This window comes from Drosophila simulans, chromosome X, assembly GCF_016746395.2.
Source record: "Drosophila simulans strain w501 chromosome X, Prin_Dsim_3.1, whole genome shotgun sequence".
NCBI lineage: Eukaryota > Metazoa > Arthropoda > Insecta > Diptera > Drosophilidae > Drosophila > Drosophila simulans.
Genome location: NC_052525.2, coordinates 17,919,011 through 17,937,353, shown reverse-complemented (window position 1 = coordinate 17,937,353; position 18,343 = coordinate 17,919,011). Strand labels below are relative to the sequence as shown.

Sequence of the window (18,343 nt, the reverse complement as noted above, 5' to 3'; positions counted from 1 at the left end):
AGCAGTGCGACGTATTCGGGCCAGAATGGATAAACAAACGATTCGAATGGAACACACTGCAGCAACTGCAGCAATGCAGCAATGCACCAATGCAGCGCCATGCAATTGGCGTTCCCAAAGGAGCAGTAAGCTGCCCTCCCTGCTCCGCACAGGATTCTCCAAGGAGCTGCCCATAATAGACTCCACACTGCCAGACACTGGTGTTTTCCCCACCAAAAGGGGCGGAAATGGGTCTCGAACTGGGCCGCACATGTGAGTAGCATATAGATAGATAAAGTTGTCCGAGGGCAAGAAACTACTAATGTCTGTGGATGTGGCAGTGGGCACGGGGTGTATCTGCCAAATGGCATGTTCAAACAAAATTAGGCGCGGCAACCTCGGCCTGCTGTTGTTCCTGTTGTTGCCCCACAGCACGGGTGGGTCATCAAACCAAGTCGAGATTGCAACTGCATTGCGAACAGGGTGTTTTGGTTTCTAAAACCCAATTTAAACTGCAATCATGGGTCTTGACTTTACTCGTAAATGGGTTTAAATTCATTGGAATTGCGAATTGATTTTAAGTTAGGTGGTAACTGTATTCTTGTACCTCAGAACTCCCATATCTATCTTCAACTAACATCAAAATCTTAGATACCTCCTCATCTCAGCTGCCAATGAAAATTTGTATGAAATGGCAAAATATCTTGGCATCGCAAGCGATTTTAATGCGTGGGTCCGCCCCTTTCAGCTTTCCAATTTAAATGCGGTTCTTAAGTATTTCCACGGAAATTACATTGCGAGTGCAAAGGGAAAAACAAGGACGATGCGCCACAGGCTGATTTTACAGTGGGGCCTCAACAAATGCTACGTATGTCCCCCAAAAACAAAAAAAAAAATAATAATAAACGGCCATAAGCTTTGCAATCAACATTTCATTTAAGGCAATTTAATTCGACTGTTTTCATGTTGCATGGTCCCATGCCCCAGGCACCCTGTTTTTGTTCCGTTTCTTTTTCGCAGTAACGAAAATATTTTTCAGCCAAGTGAAGAAAAATTAGCAACAATAAATTGAACGGAAGTTGCTGCTCAAATTGAAAGTGGAGAGGGGAGGGGCGGAAATGGCCAGGGGATTCCCCGGAACAGGAACTGGTAAGCTTCGGCAGGCTGGCAATGCTGGGCACCCTGGGGGCGGCTCAGTCTGGAGTGGGCGTGGCATGTTTGTCTGTGGCTGCCACTGCGGCCATACGGTCAACACACACGCAGCCGCACACATACATATGGCTACGTGCCACACACAACTCTACTCCTTGTTTTCGTGCATGTCCTTTGCCAGCTTTGCCTTGCCTTCTGTCTAGATTGAAATTCCAGACCTGTGCCAAGAAGGGGGCGTGGCACGCCCACAGTGCACAGGGCGAAAAGCGGGGACGACAGGTTGAAAGTCGTGGCTACAAGGAAATTCCATCACAATGATACATAAATTGGAAGCTTCATCCAAAAGTGGGACTCCTGGTTGCAAGCATTTTGCTTGTAAATACTTATACATAAGATCATACCTTGCTCATCTTAGTCCTATAAAACATCATCATAAACTTTCATTTTCGTTCGCTTTTCTTTGGATTATTATATGCAATCATCCACTTAAAATCTGGTCTTGATGACATAGAGCCACTTGGAAGGGACATTTATTTTGGCAAAGAAAAGAACATTATTACATTTTTGAACAAAGCTTCAAAATAGCAAGAATTTATGCTTAAGCCAGATTAGCAGAATTGCTGGCTTTTCCCACAACAAAATGGTAGCCAAGCTTAAGTGCCACAAGTCTTATTTGGTAAGAGGTATTAACAACTAAGCCATTGGCTATTGGAATTAATCTGGCTAAAAAAAAAACAGTTTTGCAGGATCTCATCGAAACGAAACCTATTAAAAATAAACATATATAACTCTCAGATACATTTAAGTGGTGCAAGCTTTGGTTACCGAGTAGAAAGATACATCCATTTCCCATGCACATATGCCACTGAGAGTAATCCGTAGTCGCTCTTGTTGTTGATTTTTCCACCTGTGAGAGGACGTGTGGTTGCGGGGTAGTTAAGCTGCGACCGCAGGCTGAAGGACGCAATCGGGACAGGCGTTGCATACAGATTTTCAATTTCCATATCGTTTTGCCCGTCCGTACGTTGCTTTTCCATGGCGTTTCCCCTGGCTCTTCCCCTTCCCATCGGCAATTTCCGTTGCAAATGCTGAAACAAAGGAAACGCAAACATAACAACGGAGCGGGAAAACTAAACGTAACTACAACAAACGCAATGACAAGAAACAAAACAATGGACGAACAATGAAACGACGAATGAATGAGTGAATGAATTGAGTGAGCGACTCGCAGGCGGCATGAATGTCACATACCAATTGAAATCGGACAAAGAGCCCAAGGTCTCGATGGGATGCCCCAAAGTTACATATGTTGATTTTAGCCAAATTGTTAAGTATACGCATTATATGTATCTCATGTCCGCAGTAGCGTAAAGGTTTTACAACTTTAGATCGTCAAATCATAGACCATCAGATTCTTCAGTTTTGAGATAGATCTACTGAGTTAATTTATGTGTTTTTCGCTAGGCGTACAGATTGGTTTACCCATAAACAATCAATTAGTTTAGCTATTGTTTTCCCCGAAGCTTTCCAATCTTACTGACTGCAATCACTGAAGAATTTCCTATTGTAGATACCAAATATCTCAAGAATATAGCGCTCCTAATTGATTGAAGAATCTCTTCTTGATTTCCCATTGCAGGTGGTGAGGATGTCGCCAGCTGAGCAACTTCGCTTGGTCGGAGTATCGGATGCCTACCAGTTGGCGGCGAGCAGCGGCGGAGCAGCAGGCGGAGGAGGAGGCGGAGGCGGCGGCGGAGGAGTGGGAGGATATGGTGGCGGTGCATCCGGAGGAGATGCAGGCGGCGGTGGCGAGAAAATGAAGGATGTGCCCGACAAATATGTGACGGCACTCTCGCACTTCCTCGACTGGCATTCCAATGGCACGGTTGACATGGAGCGACTCAGTGGTCCCATCCTGAAGTCCAGCATCAAGTCGGTCTACTGGCTGTTCCTCATCCAGTACGCAGCTCTCGCCCTACTGGGCGTGGTGCTCAATGTGATCATCGTGGTGTACATCATGTACCACCGGCTCTACAAGGATGTGACCCATGCGTTCATCATCAATCTGGCCCTATGCCACTTCGTCCAGTGCGCCCTCGTCCTGCCCGTCTCGCTGATGGTCATGCTCATCCAGAACTGGATCTTTGGCCAGTTTCTATGCTTCTTTCTGCCCATGCTGCAGGTGAGTGGACATCGAAACGTTAGTTATAACATTATATACATTATAAAGTAAGCAACTTACCATTATATTTGAAAAGGCTTTCATTCTACGAACCACTGTATCTGGTGCCTTAAATGTGGCCACGTCTTTCGGGCACTTTCAGACAAGCCATTGGATTCAGCCCCAGCCAGATTCAGTGGTATCCCATTGCAATCAGAGTTAACTACAGCTCAGAGCTATATTTATCCCATTTGTCTGAGGGCTGAGGGCTGTGTGCTGCTGAGAGGATGGCATCCGGTCGCAGTCGATTGAGCAATGCTTGGGGTGGTGTCCCTTCGCACAACATCCCCCTGCCGGGCTGCTCCACCTCATTATGAAAGCCACCGTGTGATTGACACATGCCCAGGAGGCGGAGGAGGATGGGCCTTAGGTGGAGTCAGAAATCACAAGCAAATAGAATCGTATACTTTCATTCGATTTGATTCGCCTCCGTCTGTCACTTTGTTCCGCTTTTGTGTGGCGAAAACAAATGCGACCAGAAGCGAATAGGACCTGCGTGAGTAGGCCTGGCCAAAGATGGCTATGAGGATGCTTACTTTTGGGGAGACAAGCCGCCTGGCAATTCGATTAGGCCCGAAGTCCGTGGAGCAGACAAATGATTACATTTACAACCTTGACGCTGCAGCAGGAGATTCTATTACGGGGCAAAACGGCCAGGGAATGGGTGTGGGATTGGGATTCGGTGTGGGTGTGCGAAGTCGATAGACGGAACGGGATATGATTCGATTTGATTGCTATCACAAAGGGCGACAAATAGCGGGAGCACACAAACACACATCTATCACTGCATATAGTCGCGTGTGCGTACACATGTGGGTGAATTCCTGTTCCTGTTCCAGTTCCTGCTCCTGTTTCTGGTCCTCTTCCTGCCTGCTCCTCCTCCCGATCCGCCAAATGGAATGATTAATGGGTGGCTGGGATTGAGCAGGATGCGCACTGAGCTGCTGCATAACCGACAAGTAGCGTTAAATCTGCTCCTTAAAGTCCTCTAATAAGTATTGTTTTCGATTGCCATAAGTAATGAATAACGGCGAATAAAACTTAATGTTACCTTTTTACTGGAAGCATACTACTATATACCAATACATATATACTAATTCCTTTTAAAAATAACTAATTGTTTACATTGTTTGAATGTGTGAACATTTGCTAGGTGTTGCCAGACTGTAATGCAGCTTTCTGCAGGGCTACCCCTAATAGGGTATTCCAGGTTATGATTTTTAAAAATCTTATCATCTTATCAAGCTGTAGGCTTTAAATCGATACAAAAATATATAATCACTACCTAAAATTAATTTACTTACCTATATCATTTCTTCAAGTTTAAAATATAAAAGGATAAGTTCAGTTTTATAAAAGAAGTTTAAGGCGCGAGTGTGACCATGCTTTCATGGATTTTTGGCCACTCTGATTTGCAGCCATTTTTGGTTTTTTTCGCCCTATTCTTTTTTCGCCATCTTCTTGTTAGGCACGTGCGCATGCTCGCAGGTTGTTCTAGAAAATAATTTCAGAATATTAGCTACCGGAATTTTGCCAAACTAAAAGAAGCGACTGCAAAAATGGTAAGCAATAAAACTGAAACCCATTGGTTTCTCTTATCTATCGTTGATATTTTACAGTCGCAGAATTTGAAGGTCGGCGACCCAGTGCCCATCTATCGCCTAAAAAAACAAACATCAAACCTTAAACAGCGACAGCTTTGTGACATTTCCAAAGTGCCGCTTTTTTCCCAGCTTCAGAATGTGAAAATTTCAGCACGGAGCTACCACGTTGGGGAGGATTCGACAATGAATGGCAGCTTCGAAGAAACCAACAAGGAGAACTGCCACGCCAGTTGGCTGCAGAAATGTCCGCAGAAGCCGGCGCATGAAAGTGTCCACAAGTCTAGCTTCATTGGAGGACACCAGGAACCCAAGGAGAAGAGCTCGACAAATTTGAACCAGGGTCGAGAGACGGTTGTAGGCTCTCAATATTCCTGGCTGAAACACGACGCAAATCAACAACAGTGGCGTTATAATTTTAATTGCACCATGACTTACACCAAGGAGCCTGTCCTCCCGGAAAACCCACTGGGGTCGATACCCACGACTTGTCAGCATCCGAAAGATGGTGACGATAGCCTCAACCAATTAGAACCTCTTGACCTTTCGTGTGGTAAAAGGAATTCAGCCCGGGACCAATGCGGCATCGACGGGACCAACACGCATGAGAAGGAGACTCCTAACCGTGCAATATTCTTAGATCATCAATACGCCCTTCCAGCCACACAGGAACCAATGGAGGAACTTCCGGCCATAGTCCGTTCTCCGTCTCAAGAACGTTTGCTGGCAATTGAGGCTATTTGCGCGCAGCTGATGAGCAACGATGTCACGACTGCTGTGGGAGTTATATGCGACGGCGTCACCTTCGAAGATGTCTTCCAAGTCCTGGGCATTAAGACGGAGCCGCCAGAGGACCCCGAGTCCTCTCCAGAAGATGTCTTCAAAGTCGTGGGCATTAAGACGGAGCCGCCAGAGGACCCTGAGCCTTCTCCAGAATTCGACATGCTGGACAATGAGAAAGCTACTCAGCAGCCTCCAGAAAACACGGCCTTTCAGAATACACCGCCTAGTGTTGGCGGACAGAATAATGAAAACCATGACATTCAGGATCAGCTACACGCCACTTTTCCCCCTGCGGGATACATATTCAGCAGTGAAGAAATGGCAACCATTATGAATGATATAGACCCGACCGATGAAATGGATGACCGTATCTTCGACTATCTGAATCAGAAGTGGGGGCCGCCAACGGAGCAGCAAGGCAATGATTTGACGTCCTTAGGAATCGATAATAAATATGCGGTGTCCTTGCATGAGGCATGTCCCTTGCCAACGTTCAAGAAGATAGTCAAGAATGTTATCAAGGATGAGGTCAAGCAAATAATCGAGACCAAGAAGGTGGTCGACGAGGTGGTCAAGAAGAATATCAAGAGGGAGATCGACGAGGTGGTCAAGGAGAAGACCAAGAAGGAGATCCAGGAGGAGATCGAGGCGGAGATCCAGAAAATGGACGAGGAAATGAGCGAGGAAGAGGAATCTTATGATGGGTCTGAAGAAATTGAAACCGACGACGACTACATTTCAGTCTAAAATAATCAAAAATACTAATAATTATATTTGATGCCTCAAGAATCTATGACTAGGGTAACCAAACGAATGGTACAATTGACGGACCTACAGTGAAACCTTGTAAACAAGTCCCTTTTGATATCATTGTATATTTTCATTTTTTTGTATTTCAAAGCACTTGAATAAATATGAGAACTTTTTCCTACACAAACGATTTTTTAAGTATTAATGGAAACATGTATCGTATTTAGATGCGCAATGCGTTGATGTATCTCATGTTACTTTTTAACCACTCTTCCAGGACATACCGCTGCACGTGGCCATGATCTCCCACATCCTGATCGCCTGGGACCGGATGCGCTGGCTGAACGATCCGCTGAAGGGGCGCCTGCCAGGATTCGTCTGCTGCTGCGCCACCTGGCTAACCGGAATGGTGATTGCCCTGCCCTACCCCATCTACACCATCTACGTGGAGCTGGGGGTGAGTATGAGCACGCTCCTCCCATCGAGCACTTGTTACATTATTAAAAATCAGCGAGCAGGGCTCCTGGTTGCCAGGGCTGATCAAAGCGAAGCGCACTAGACCGGAAAAGCGTCCTGGCATCCTCCGCATGCCATTCCGTGAGCAACATGACCCGCTAGCCGAGCATCAAGTGACAGATTCCCGGGAATCGAGGACTCACCTGACTGGTTGACTGGCTGGTGCTGGGCAGTTTGCCAGGGTATCTGCTGGCCGAAAAATGTGGATACCAATTCGAGTCCGTTAACATCGCCTGTCAACGGACTTCGTGCCTGCATTTTGTTGCCAACAAATTTGGCTACATCGCCTTCCAGTGCCGCCCAAGTTCAGCCGCAACAGCAACAAGAGACATAAATATTTATGGCCCATAAAGTGTAGCAACTTTCTGATACACTCCCCCACCATGTCGTTGGTGTGGGTTTGTCTGTGGGTCTGTGGTTGGGGGATCATTGGTTCATTGGTCCATGGGATCCGTGGGCTCCACCTCAGCTCCTCTGGGCTGGCACTGTTTCAAATCATCACTGCATATACATGGGCATTTCCCCACTTTTCAGACCCTTCAGTTCGCATATTTTGTGATCTGAATTTTCCACAAGTGAGCCAAGGAATGCCACCATCTGAAATCAGGCATCAAAAGTCTTGTTGTCTGATAGTTTTATGCTTCAGGGGACACACTTTAGACTTTGGACTGCAATTGAATTAAGCTGGCAATTTGCCGTAACTTGTGTAATTTAATGTCAATTTGTTGTATTACCCATACTTTATCTACGGGTTCCTGCTGCTTTGGAGCTTATGCAATTGAACCAATTGTAAATTATGAAAATACTTGTGATTCTATACGGACTAAGAGATTAGACATTACCTTCCTACGACTTATAAAAGGTGAACTGTGCCAGGGATTACCATTATTCTCGTGTGCCATGAATTAATATTATGGTGCTCATTTATTGGTGTGAATCCGTTCCATTAGGCCGATCGTTTCTCCAAATGGTAACTGCCACTAAAGCCACCTTTGGCCTCATGGATGCGGCACACATTGCCAAGTTGATTGAACCTTTTTCTGGTGGCAATTTGTGTAATTTATTTGGCAATTCACTGACCACAAAACCTGTCACTGCGAGTGCGGCAACAAGTGGCAATCCCCGAGAGAATCATGAATATACCCATGTACTATGCCAGCATATCCTGCTGCAGGCCCAGTCGCCTGTCAATAATTTCATTAATTCAATATTTGCGTATAATTTGATGGCTCCTCTCCAAGGCAACTAGGTCCACTCCCGGGCGAAGTGGGGCGCGGGCTTATTATCTCGAAGGGGGTTGGCCGCCCGATTGTCTGTCTCCGCTGACACGCCCCCTGAACGCCGCCCCTGCTCCTTGCGGCAATTTATGAATATTTTAGCATTCTATTAGGGCGACACACACACACAGGAACACACAGCAGGTCCTTGTCTGGCCCAAAAATATATAGGTGTATAAACAATTCCATGTGGACTCTGATTGCCAATTCACAATTTGGCAAACGGCGCTGCTCCAGTGGAGGACTTCCTCCACTCCGGAGATCGTTGTTCCTGCGTTTAATAAGAAAAAGTTTGCCATAGTTTGCAGTCCGAAAAATTGGAGCCCCAACCCGTTTGCAGCAGCCAAAAGTCAAACACTAAAGTGAATTGCTCCGCCGTCCAGGTTCAGATGAGTTCAGTTTCGGTTTGGACGCAGTTTTCTGGCCAGTTTGCCAGCGATTTTGTGATTTTACGATTTTCCGATTTTCGATTCTGCAGGTGGTGCAGGCGGGTAATAAGCGATTTCATAACTGGCCGGCGAAAAGTTTTCGGTTTGTTTTCGTGTTTGGCCTGGAAAAGTGTCAGAAACTTTTCTCCATACCAAGCAAATTGAAATTTTCCATATTTCTACGCATGCCCCTCGATTCTGGTGGCAGGTTCCACCTTGCCACCTCCTGGCAGCGGCTTCCCTTTGTGCGGCTCCAAATTGATTTTTTAAGTTGTCCCCAAGCAAATCGGTGTGGTGGAAAAATACAGAAATACACAAACGCTGGCATCCCTTTACCTTTACCTCCATCAAGTTGCAGGTCCTGTCGCCCATCGTGTCCTGCAGGAATAGATTTTGCGAGTCTAGTCCACATTTGATAATCTCTGCAACGGGAAGTTGATGTATGCCACCTGACGTCGCGTTTTCTAACCCAATGAGCCGAGAACAACTTGATGATTAATCTGCTCGAAATTAATATCTATCTTTCAATGAATTCAATGCTATATTAAGCACTTTAAATATGCAAAGTTTGTGGCCTATTTGTTGTGGCGCACTTTTTGTCTGCTGAAAGGGATTAATTTCGAAGGACTTTTAACTATGAAATGCAAATAGCAACTGAAATGGCGGCATGCATTAATGATGTGGCATCAATTTGTAATACTTAAGCCGATTTTAGGACCTGTTTTATATCCGCCACTATATAAAATAAATACGTGACTTTAAAGCACTGTAAACAGTGTTCAATTTATATGGCGAACGGAAAGTTAAGTGGCCACTTGGATTGCAAACAGAGAATCTCTGGGGACAACGTTTATGGCATGGTTTCGCTGCAGTTTTGGAGTTGTTACACTTTAAGTTTTTGTTTTTCGTAGCGTTGGTAATATTTTCGAACAGCTCTGAGGGGGCGAAAGTTGAGTGGCCAGAAGTTCGGCTGAGTTGAGTCCCCTCCTCTTGAACTAGCTTAAATCGTTGTGTATGCAAAGAACACGCCTTTGTTTCGTCCTTTCGCTCCTATTTGCCCCGCTCTGCGGCTACAGTTTATTTATGTTTACTGTTCAGTTGTTGCTCCTCATCCCCAAATCCCCATTCCCATTCCCATACCCCATACCCCATACCCCCTACCCATTGCCATTCCCATCCCGTTGCTGCCTCGTTGCGGATATCCGGTTGCCGGCGTTGACTTTGGCACGCGGCGTCTCCTAATCCCCTCCAGCTCTGCGCTGGCCCAACCTCCTGGTCCCCCACTCCGTGTTACCAACAGAACTTGGCCGGATATGCGCCTGCAAAACGAAAACGAAAACGAAAACGAAATTACGCCAAAGGGTCCAGGGGAGGGGGCAGAAAAATTCAAGTCACTGCGCAAAAGAAGCGGCTAAAGTAAACATTATCAAGTCTACAAAAGGCAGACGGGCGGGATGGTCGGGATTCGGACGGAATTGGGCTAGGAGCAGTACCAGCACCAGCACCAGCACCAGTGGCAGCTAGGAGCGATTGGGATGACACAACCTCAATAGATTCCCTCAAGCAAAGGGAACGATTATGGGATTGTTGAGATCAAAGACATTCCTCACTCGCAAGGCACTTTCCAAAACTATTTGCTAGTGTTTGTAGTGTATGTTTGAGAGTGAAACTTAACAATTAGAAAAGAGGTAACTAATAATGTCTAATTGTCGGATTTTAGATGAAAATATATATCCAAATGTTACTGGACTTAGTCTTCACCAGACTTGATGTTCTATATGAGCGCTTTTATTTGACTTTTGCGGACAAAGAAATATTTTGTACATGAGCTACATTTTACCGATTCCGAAGACTCCTGGCTGGCATATCACGTCCTGGGGCAGCAAAGGGCACCCAGAAGTTGGTAACTCGACTGGTTCGTCCGCCAACCCCGCTACATTTTGCCATTCTAGCTGGTGCAGAGAGAAAAGAAACTTTAAATACAATCAACTGGCCCCATTTGCTTGGGCTTGGGGCTCGTTGTAGCAATTTGTAAAAATTACACATGCACACTCGCCCACACTGCGAGAAAATGCGGCTAAGATGGAGCTCAAATGAGACATCCGCTTAAAGCGGAAATCAAATGGCCCCTTTGGCCTGCTTGGTCCATGGGACTGGGACTCCTTCGCCCGTTCGTTCTCATCTTCGTCATTATGGCGCATTATTACTGTAACTTTGTTAGCAGGCGTTGGGATCGGGATCTCCATCTTCGTTCGTCCAGCAGGACGAGCTCGTCCCCGCCCACTATTATCCCTTTTCCATGGGGCTTATTAAATTGCCCTTTGCCGACAGGTCACAAGCAGCAATGCAAATTGCCCCATTGTCGTCGTGCCAAATTAGTTGATGTGTCCGAGGGTGCGGATGTGAGTAAGGAATAAGGATGGCATCGTCTGCTGCATCTGCCAGTGGATCATTCCACAGCTTATCCAGCATATTGGAAGTGCAAAACTTTGACACAACCCACATTCATCCATCAAGCCATCGTTTTGCACAGGTCCTGTGGCGGCGACCTTTAAGGACACGACACAGACCGCAAATATGGACAAAGTGTTTGGTTCCGTGAATTTTGCACTCGACTTGCAGTTCACAGATTACAGACCAATGGGGCACAAGCTTCGTGGGCTCCACTGGATGCCTTGCAATCCTGGACGAGCTTATATACCTTAGATTACAGAGAAGAAGTGTGAGTAAAATTGGAATGGTCAGCAATTCATAATTTCTAAGTAAATACGTTTTGTTATTCCGTTTGAGGGACAGCAAAATTCTTGAATTTGTTATTCAGTTTCAAATTGTTGTTTACAGCCAAGAATTTTTTATCAAGAAACGAACGACAGTTTAGCAAGGTCATTGACTTTTTTTTAGCTAACCAGAAGCTGGATTTAAGGAACAAGAAAATGCATTAACTTGTTGCTTTAACCAAAAATGGCTATCTAATTTGGCTTACTGCACATTTCACATCATTTTCTAGTGCAAGTTTTTTCAAATCATACAATTAGTTCTTAAAAAAAGCGAGTTTTTCACTTGCTCCATGTAGTTTCGTTGTTTCTTGAGATATTCCTGCTGGTCCTTGAGAGGGGTCCTAATGGGTGCAGTGCTTCCGGGGAACCCCACCATCCAATCCCCTTGCTGCTTTGTTGATTGGCATTTTCAATTATTAAGCAGGCAGACGTAAATTCATTTCCACAGCAATTCACACTGAAAGCGAAGCCAAACATACAGTAAACACAGCAGGAGGGTGGTGCACCACCTACACCTCCCACTTTTACCCACTTTCACCACCTACTCCACCCACTTTCACCACCGCCCACTGGCCACTTCTCCTTACATGGTGGCGCATAAAATCCTTATTGGCGAATCGTGCGATATGCACTTCGCATTTTCAGTTTTGTTTCGTTTAACGGAATTTTAATGGCCAGCAATGATGTTGCCCATCGGCGACTCCTCCGGTGGCTGCTGCAAATTGCGTGGCAATGGGCAGCCAGGATTAGGAGCCAGGACTCTTCCTCCTTATTTTTTTCTTTATGCGCCTTGCAATCGCCCGCAAGGCAATCCATTTTTATCGCTCACCCATTCTTCCAGCGATTTCCCCGCCAAGCAGCAACAGCTGGCGTGGCAACTAATGCCATTGATAATGTGGGGCAGGGCAGGTGGCAAGAATCAGGGGGTGCTACTTGGGGTTTCGGCACTTCTAGGAGGAGCGATGGGGAATTGAAGGGGTTAGCAAATGGCAAACGACTTTGACAAATACCCCAATGCAGGGAGGTGGTGAAAGCAGCCTTTCAGCCAGCCGCCCCACCTTTCGCCCCTGGAATACCCAAAACACCCGCCTCCCCTCGAGAGTTCAGCCAGGTCGGTGGTTCCTATGCTCCAGCGAATTCCTGGTAAACGTTTTACATATTGTAAAATAACAATATCAACAAATTCAGCGAAAAGACAGCGACGCCGAGCAGACAGCAGTCATCGAAATGGAGTCCAGCGAGGGTAGCTAATACACTTCTCAGGCATCCAAACCTACTTAACATTTAGTTGCAAAAATAGCACCATTGTAGCAGATTAAAATCTTAATAGCTGATAACTATGAGTTAGATAAGGATACTCACCTGGAGGTAACTGGAACTTTTTGAGCCACCCTGGCAGCACCCAACCACTGGAGGATGTCAAATTTCTGGCTGCCTGAGGCCGAGAAATGGCAGCTCAAATTTCGTTATAATATTTATGCGCTCTCTGCCTGTGTGCATGTGTGTGGGTGTGCGGGTAACTGAATGGATGGATGGGTGGTTGGGTGGTTGGGTGGTTGGCTGAGTGCTTGGGTGGTGCGCCTGGTGATGTGGATGGGTGGATGCCAGCTCCGTTGGCAAGTGCGCACTTTAAAGCTCCGCTTTGGATCTTCAAATTGTTGTGCGGTCGCATCAATCGGTCGGTCGGGTTGTCGCTTCCCGTATTCCGTATTCCGTATTCCGTATCCTTTGGATCGCCCCCGCTGCTGGAGGAGGCTTTTCAATGGACCGGGGGCGTCCTTGTTGATGCCACTGTGTTATTGTGCGGTAAGCAGCTTAGGGCCCTAAATCACTTGGCCAAACGAGCCGCGGTGGGCCCGAACGTTTCTACGGTCCGTCTGGAGTTGCAAGGATTGGGTGTTATTTGGGGCAGAGACTCATCATCAGTGGCAGCGAATATCGAAATTAGAATTCAACAAAGGCAACAAAAGTTTCAAGTGCCGAGCGCACTCGACGTGGCAAGTTTAGGAGTCTATGTGTGTGTTTCTTTTATTTTTTTTTGGCAATTGGCAACATACAATGCGAGTGAGTGTATTATACATATATTTACACAAAGTGGATATATTTGCTGTTGCCAGCCAGTCAGTGAGGCATTGTTGTTATGCGCATAAGCATAAAATATTAATAACATCAAATGCAAGCTGGAGCAGTCGAGGAAAACTTTGAGAATGGAAAAGTAAGTGCGTGTAAGCACGCATAAGAAAATGGAAAGCAATGGGCAACTCACCCACTGATTTTCCCACCTTTCCCTATCTCAACGCAATCTTTTTGGCCAATCTGTGTGGATTCCACCAATCGGACAGCGGTTTTTCCCCATCCTATCATCTCCGCTATCATCATCTCACGCTGTAATGACTTTTTTCGCGCTTTCCACTTCGTTTGCATTTTCCTCTGTCACTTAAAACAAGTGAAAATATTAAAACGAAGGTTGGGGGAAATCAAAACCAAATCTGTACCTCTGCCTACAGCCCAGATTGTGCACTGAAACAAATTATGGCGCCTTGTTAGAACATACTACCATACTATCTTATACTAATTTAAAACGTGGTTGAAATATTTAGATAGATAAAGCTTAAATAAATTGAAATTGGTATATAATCCCAAGTTAAGTAAGCAACGCGGAATTAACTGCTTTTGAAGCTAAGTCAATTTCCTAGAATAATTGTAATTCAGCTTAAGATACTTGGGAAATGTAAGCCAAGTTCTTACACATAAATCAGAAATATGTAGATAAGATAACTATCATAAGAAGGATTCTTCAAACACTTGCTATGACTACTAATGTTGGCTTTACTAACTACATATGCGAATTTAGATGATTTAGCATAGGATAACTATCAGGAAATATTATCACTGTGCATGTGAAACTTCTGCTCGCCGTGTCCTTTTAGTCCTGTCTTGTATGTGGGTGTATGGGTGTGTGTGTAAGCGCTTGTTTCTGTGTGTTTTTGTGCACTTTACGACTTTAATTACGTAAGTACATAATTGTGTTATTATCGTAAGCCCGCAGAGCGCAACACATGCTCGGCCCTTGTCCAGATCCTTGTCCTTGTCCATGTCCGTGTCCGTGGCCGTGTCCGCATCCGGGGTCGTGATCCCGGCCGGGGCTTTTGGTCAGCCAGGATGCGGCGTGGCCAGGACCCAGTGTGTGTGCTTTGCTGTGACCTCGTCTGGCCGCTTGGCCAGCATTTTACGGCCATTAAGTCCGGCAGTGTCTTTTTCGGAGCCCCCGCATTTGCCGCTTGTTTTGTGTATCCCAACTCACCCAGTTCGCCAGGCTGTCCAGGCTGTTAGTCAAGAAAAAAGGAGCTCGTGTCCTTTGCCCGGCTTTATTTCGATGGCCTAACCTTTGGGTTCCGCTCCGCTGTTTACATTATAATCCTGCCAGCCCATCCCGACAGCGTTTTGTGTCTGCTCATTGTTTTCTTATTATTTAAATTACGAAATTCTGTTTTTAATTATGCATTGTTTCTTCCGCTCCTGCTGCTTCGACTTTTCCGCCATCCATTAGGAGCAATTTTCGTATAATTTGAGACTCCTCCGATTATTGGTAACCTTTCTCGTTCCCGCCTCCTTCGACAAACTCAATTTCCTCACGCTTTTCCTCCTCCCCAATTATTTTCCTTTTAATTAAGACGTACATACGCGGCAATGTTTCGTTTCAATTATCGCTTTGATAAATATATTTAAATATTGCCAAACATCTGAGACTGACAAATAAGAGCCTCGTCGACTTTTTTCCACATTGTTACCATTCTGAAAGCCAAGGACATCAAATTTCAAAGAGAAACGCTCCACACCCAGCGAAAAGCGGAGAACATCCTGGCCAACAGGTGAAATCGAAGGGAAGAAGCCAAGCTCCAAGGCTACGAATAGTTCCATCTGCGTTTGCTCTGTTGTCCTGCCCCCCGCCCCAACTTCCAGATCAATATCCATCTCTATTTCGGAGCAACTTTTTCGCTTGCCTCGCCTGTAAATTATTATTAAATGCTTTTCATTTCCAGCTCTTGCCCAAGCATCATCCAATAACCAGACCGGAGTGCCAAAACCAAGACCCATTCCCTCGGCTTCTGCAGGGGCAATTCGTCAAAGTCAAAATTGCGACAGTGGAAATGATAATACTTCTACAGTCCGCCTCCTCCTCGACGATTGCAATTTGCTTTTGGGGGCGGGGCCAGGACTCCGTCTGCGGAATGTGGCCTGCCTGCTGGCAGCACGGAAATAAATTGTTATTAATGTGCTTGCCTGTGGCGGCCCCGCTTCTGGTTACCGGGAATCCAAATACCCACTCCCATACCCACTTCCATATACCCACTTCCATTGCCATCAAAATCGCCAGGCTCGTTCGTCTACAGTCGATAAATTATTTGGCAAACGCGGGCCAAATTGTAAATATCTTTATGCGGGGGCGAAAAAGCCCCAATAATGCGAGCCAATTTAATGGGCTGGCCACTTGTTGGATGTTTCTGGAGCTGGGTTGGGATGTAATGGAGTCCCACATCGACATCTACCAGCCATAAAGTGTTTACGGCCAGCGCTTAAATTGATTTGTGCCCAGCACGAATCAAATCAATTGCATTAGCCGTCGACTCGATGCCAGAGGTAATCATAACTGCGGAGGATCCTTTCAGAAGCGGAGATCCTTTGACTTCCTTAGCCAGTCCCATAAAGCGGAAACCGTTACTGCCAGCCAGCCAGCCAGGCAGCCAGGCAGGAGATGATGAGCATAAAAAAAGGCGCCAGGAGTCCACATCTCCCAGTATTTGGCATTCGCCATTCGGCATCGGCATCGGGGAACCGTCAACCGTCAAGGCCACATACCCATGCCGGGAATCCTTCGCAAGACGCCCCCAGGACTCGTTAAATTGCGTGCAGCATCCGCTCTACCCATCCCCGCCCCCTTTGCCACCTAACAGCGGTTGGCCACGTCGTTGCACAGGGAGAAAAACGATAGCGCCAACTTGCAACTCGTTTAAAAGTTTCCCCTTGGCAATTAGCATAACGGAAAAATATTGACACGATTTCTTTTCCAGTTGGCCAAATTAGCATTTCGTAATTAATATAGCCATAAATCTGCATTTTTGGGGGCTTGCAAAAAAGGTTATAGTATCTTAAGAAAAATATTCAAAATATTATGTGGTAAGTAAAAAATTGGCATAAGGTTGCATTCAGCCAAATGCTGATTTAGGTTTCCATTTCTGGCATATCTGTCTTGCGTGGACTGCAGCTTTTTTTCGAGTGTAGCAAGCACTTCGTTTGATTTCCCCGCCCCCTTGGTGACTGTTGTCGTTTATTTGCATTTGACTGTGCGCAGTGGGCAAAGTATTCAAAACAGATTTGTTGGCCAGATTGTACAGCGCTAACAGTTCATTACCCAAATGACTGTGGGCCAAAAGTGGAGCGGGCGCGGCGCAATGCGATTTGGTTGAAAAGGTTTCATTACAATTTCGGGCACTCGGCGAATGGAAAACTTTTCGCTCACCCCAAGGATACCCGGCAGGCTGCTCCGCTCCACACAGCTCCACTCCAATCTTTTGCTCTGCCCCGCGCCATTCGGTAGTTTGAGATTTGATTTAAAAGTTGGGGCCAAGTTTTAACCGCCTTCGAGGGGAGGTGGGTGGAATTTGTGGGCCTGCCGTTGAGGGAATCGCAAACTTTTTAATAGTTATTCATACAAAATCATTTGCGATTGCCCTGCTCCTCGACTGCCTCCATATGTGTGCCACCATCCCATCCATCCACCTACACATACATACTTTTTTATACATATAAAAAAGGCGAGGGAAAATGAGGAAACTTTGGCCAGAGTTTCAGAGCCTGCTCTCGTCTGGCGGAATAATTATGCGCCACATAATAACTCTTCCTGCCGTGGGCAGGAACTCTTTGGATCATCGCACCTGGCCAGTTGACCTGACCGATGATTTCGCATGATTGATGAAGCCACTGGGCCCCCTCCAAATCGCCGATTTGCCTTCGTTCGCTATGGATTTAAGCCCACTCAGGCGGGGATGTCTTAGTGCCTCCATTCCCGCAATCCTCCGATTACACCTCAGATACGCAGCTGCCATCCTGCGGAGCAGTTTAATGAGAAAATAACTTGGATGCGGCCATAAATTCATTTCCGCCCTTTGTTTAATTTCCTTCGCCATCCGAAAAAGTTTCTCGCTACGCGCGAATTCATATGTAATTACAATTACGATGTAATCTCGGGTCTTTCGTGGAAGGAATGGCATTCTCTCCGGGATGTCGGGCAAGGTGGGCATAGCGTGGTGGTGCACCTACCTGGTCGGGTGGGTCAGGGTCACGGTCGAGGTCGAGGTCGCTCTGTCAGGTCGCGAAGTCAACCGTGTTACAGATACCGCACCGTACTCCAGATGCCCTATGGCGCTAAATTGGCAGACAAGTTGATTCAATTAAAGCTTTTCGCATGGCAATCGATAGCAGAGCACCAGACATCAAAGAACTTCCCGCCATTCCCCCTACCCCTGAAAAACGACTCTGTAATTATAAAATCAATGAAAATAGTTTGTCCGCATGGCCCACTTCCAATCGTTTCTAAATGTCAGTCAATGACCCGATTTTTAAATGTGAAACGCTGGTTAAACGGCCACTTCAAAGACGGAAAGTCAAAAGCAATCAATTATTTACAAGCTACTTGAAGTGGAGTGAAATGGCATTATTATTATGCTACTGATTTCGGTGCTTCGATGATAAGTAGGACAGCAAACTGAAAATCAGGACAAAGTGGCAGGTTTTCCATGCTAAATATTCCATTTAGGCTAACATTCCGCGATTATATTTACAAGACCATAACAATCTC

At 46.0% G+C, this 18,343-nt stretch overlaps 2 protein-coding genes and 1 long non-coding RNA gene across 4 annotated transcripts in view; 2 read left to right on the top strand and 1 right to left on the bottom strand.

Annotated features, from left to right (window-relative positions):
• LOC27208320 overlaps window positions 1–18,343 on the top strand; it is a 36,532-nt gene that overhangs the window by 13,947 nt on the left and 4,242 nt on the right. Inside the window, exons 2-3 of the mRNA XM_016183917.3 lie at window positions 2,771–3,313; window positions 6,764–6,943. Of these exons, the coding sequence (XP_016039926.1) occupies window positions 2,780–3,313; window positions 6,764–6,943 (714 nt within the window). The 5' untranslated portion in view covers window positions 2,771–2,779. The remainder of the gene's footprint in view (window positions 1–2,770; window positions 3,314–6,763; window positions 6,944–18,343) is intronic.
• LOC27209221 lies at window positions 1,631–4,634 on the bottom strand. Of its 2 annotated transcripts, XR_001601265.3 has the most exons (4): window positions 4,404–4,620; window positions 4,161–4,340; window positions 1,957–2,219; window positions 1,631–1,896 (listed from the first exon to the last, which is right to left on the bottom strand). It is a non-coding gene; the product is annotated as an uncharacterized LOC27209221 (long non-coding RNA). The 2 variants fall into 2 exon arrangements; XR_006542026.1 differs by lacking the exons at window positions 1,631–1,896; window positions 1,957–2,219 and adding an exon at window positions 3,605–3,717 and having other exon boundaries at window positions 3,889–4,340; window positions 4,404–4,634.
• Window positions 4,815–6,726, top strand: LOC27207466. Its single transcript, XM_016183147.3, has 2 exons — window positions 4,815–4,914; window positions 4,972–6,726. The coding sequence occupies exons 1-2, from the start codon at window positions 4,912–4,914 to the stop codon at window positions 6,481–6,483; spliced, it is 1,515 nt and encodes a 504-aa protein (XP_016039927.1). The 5' UTR covers window positions 4,815–4,911; the 3' UTR covers window positions 6,484–6,726.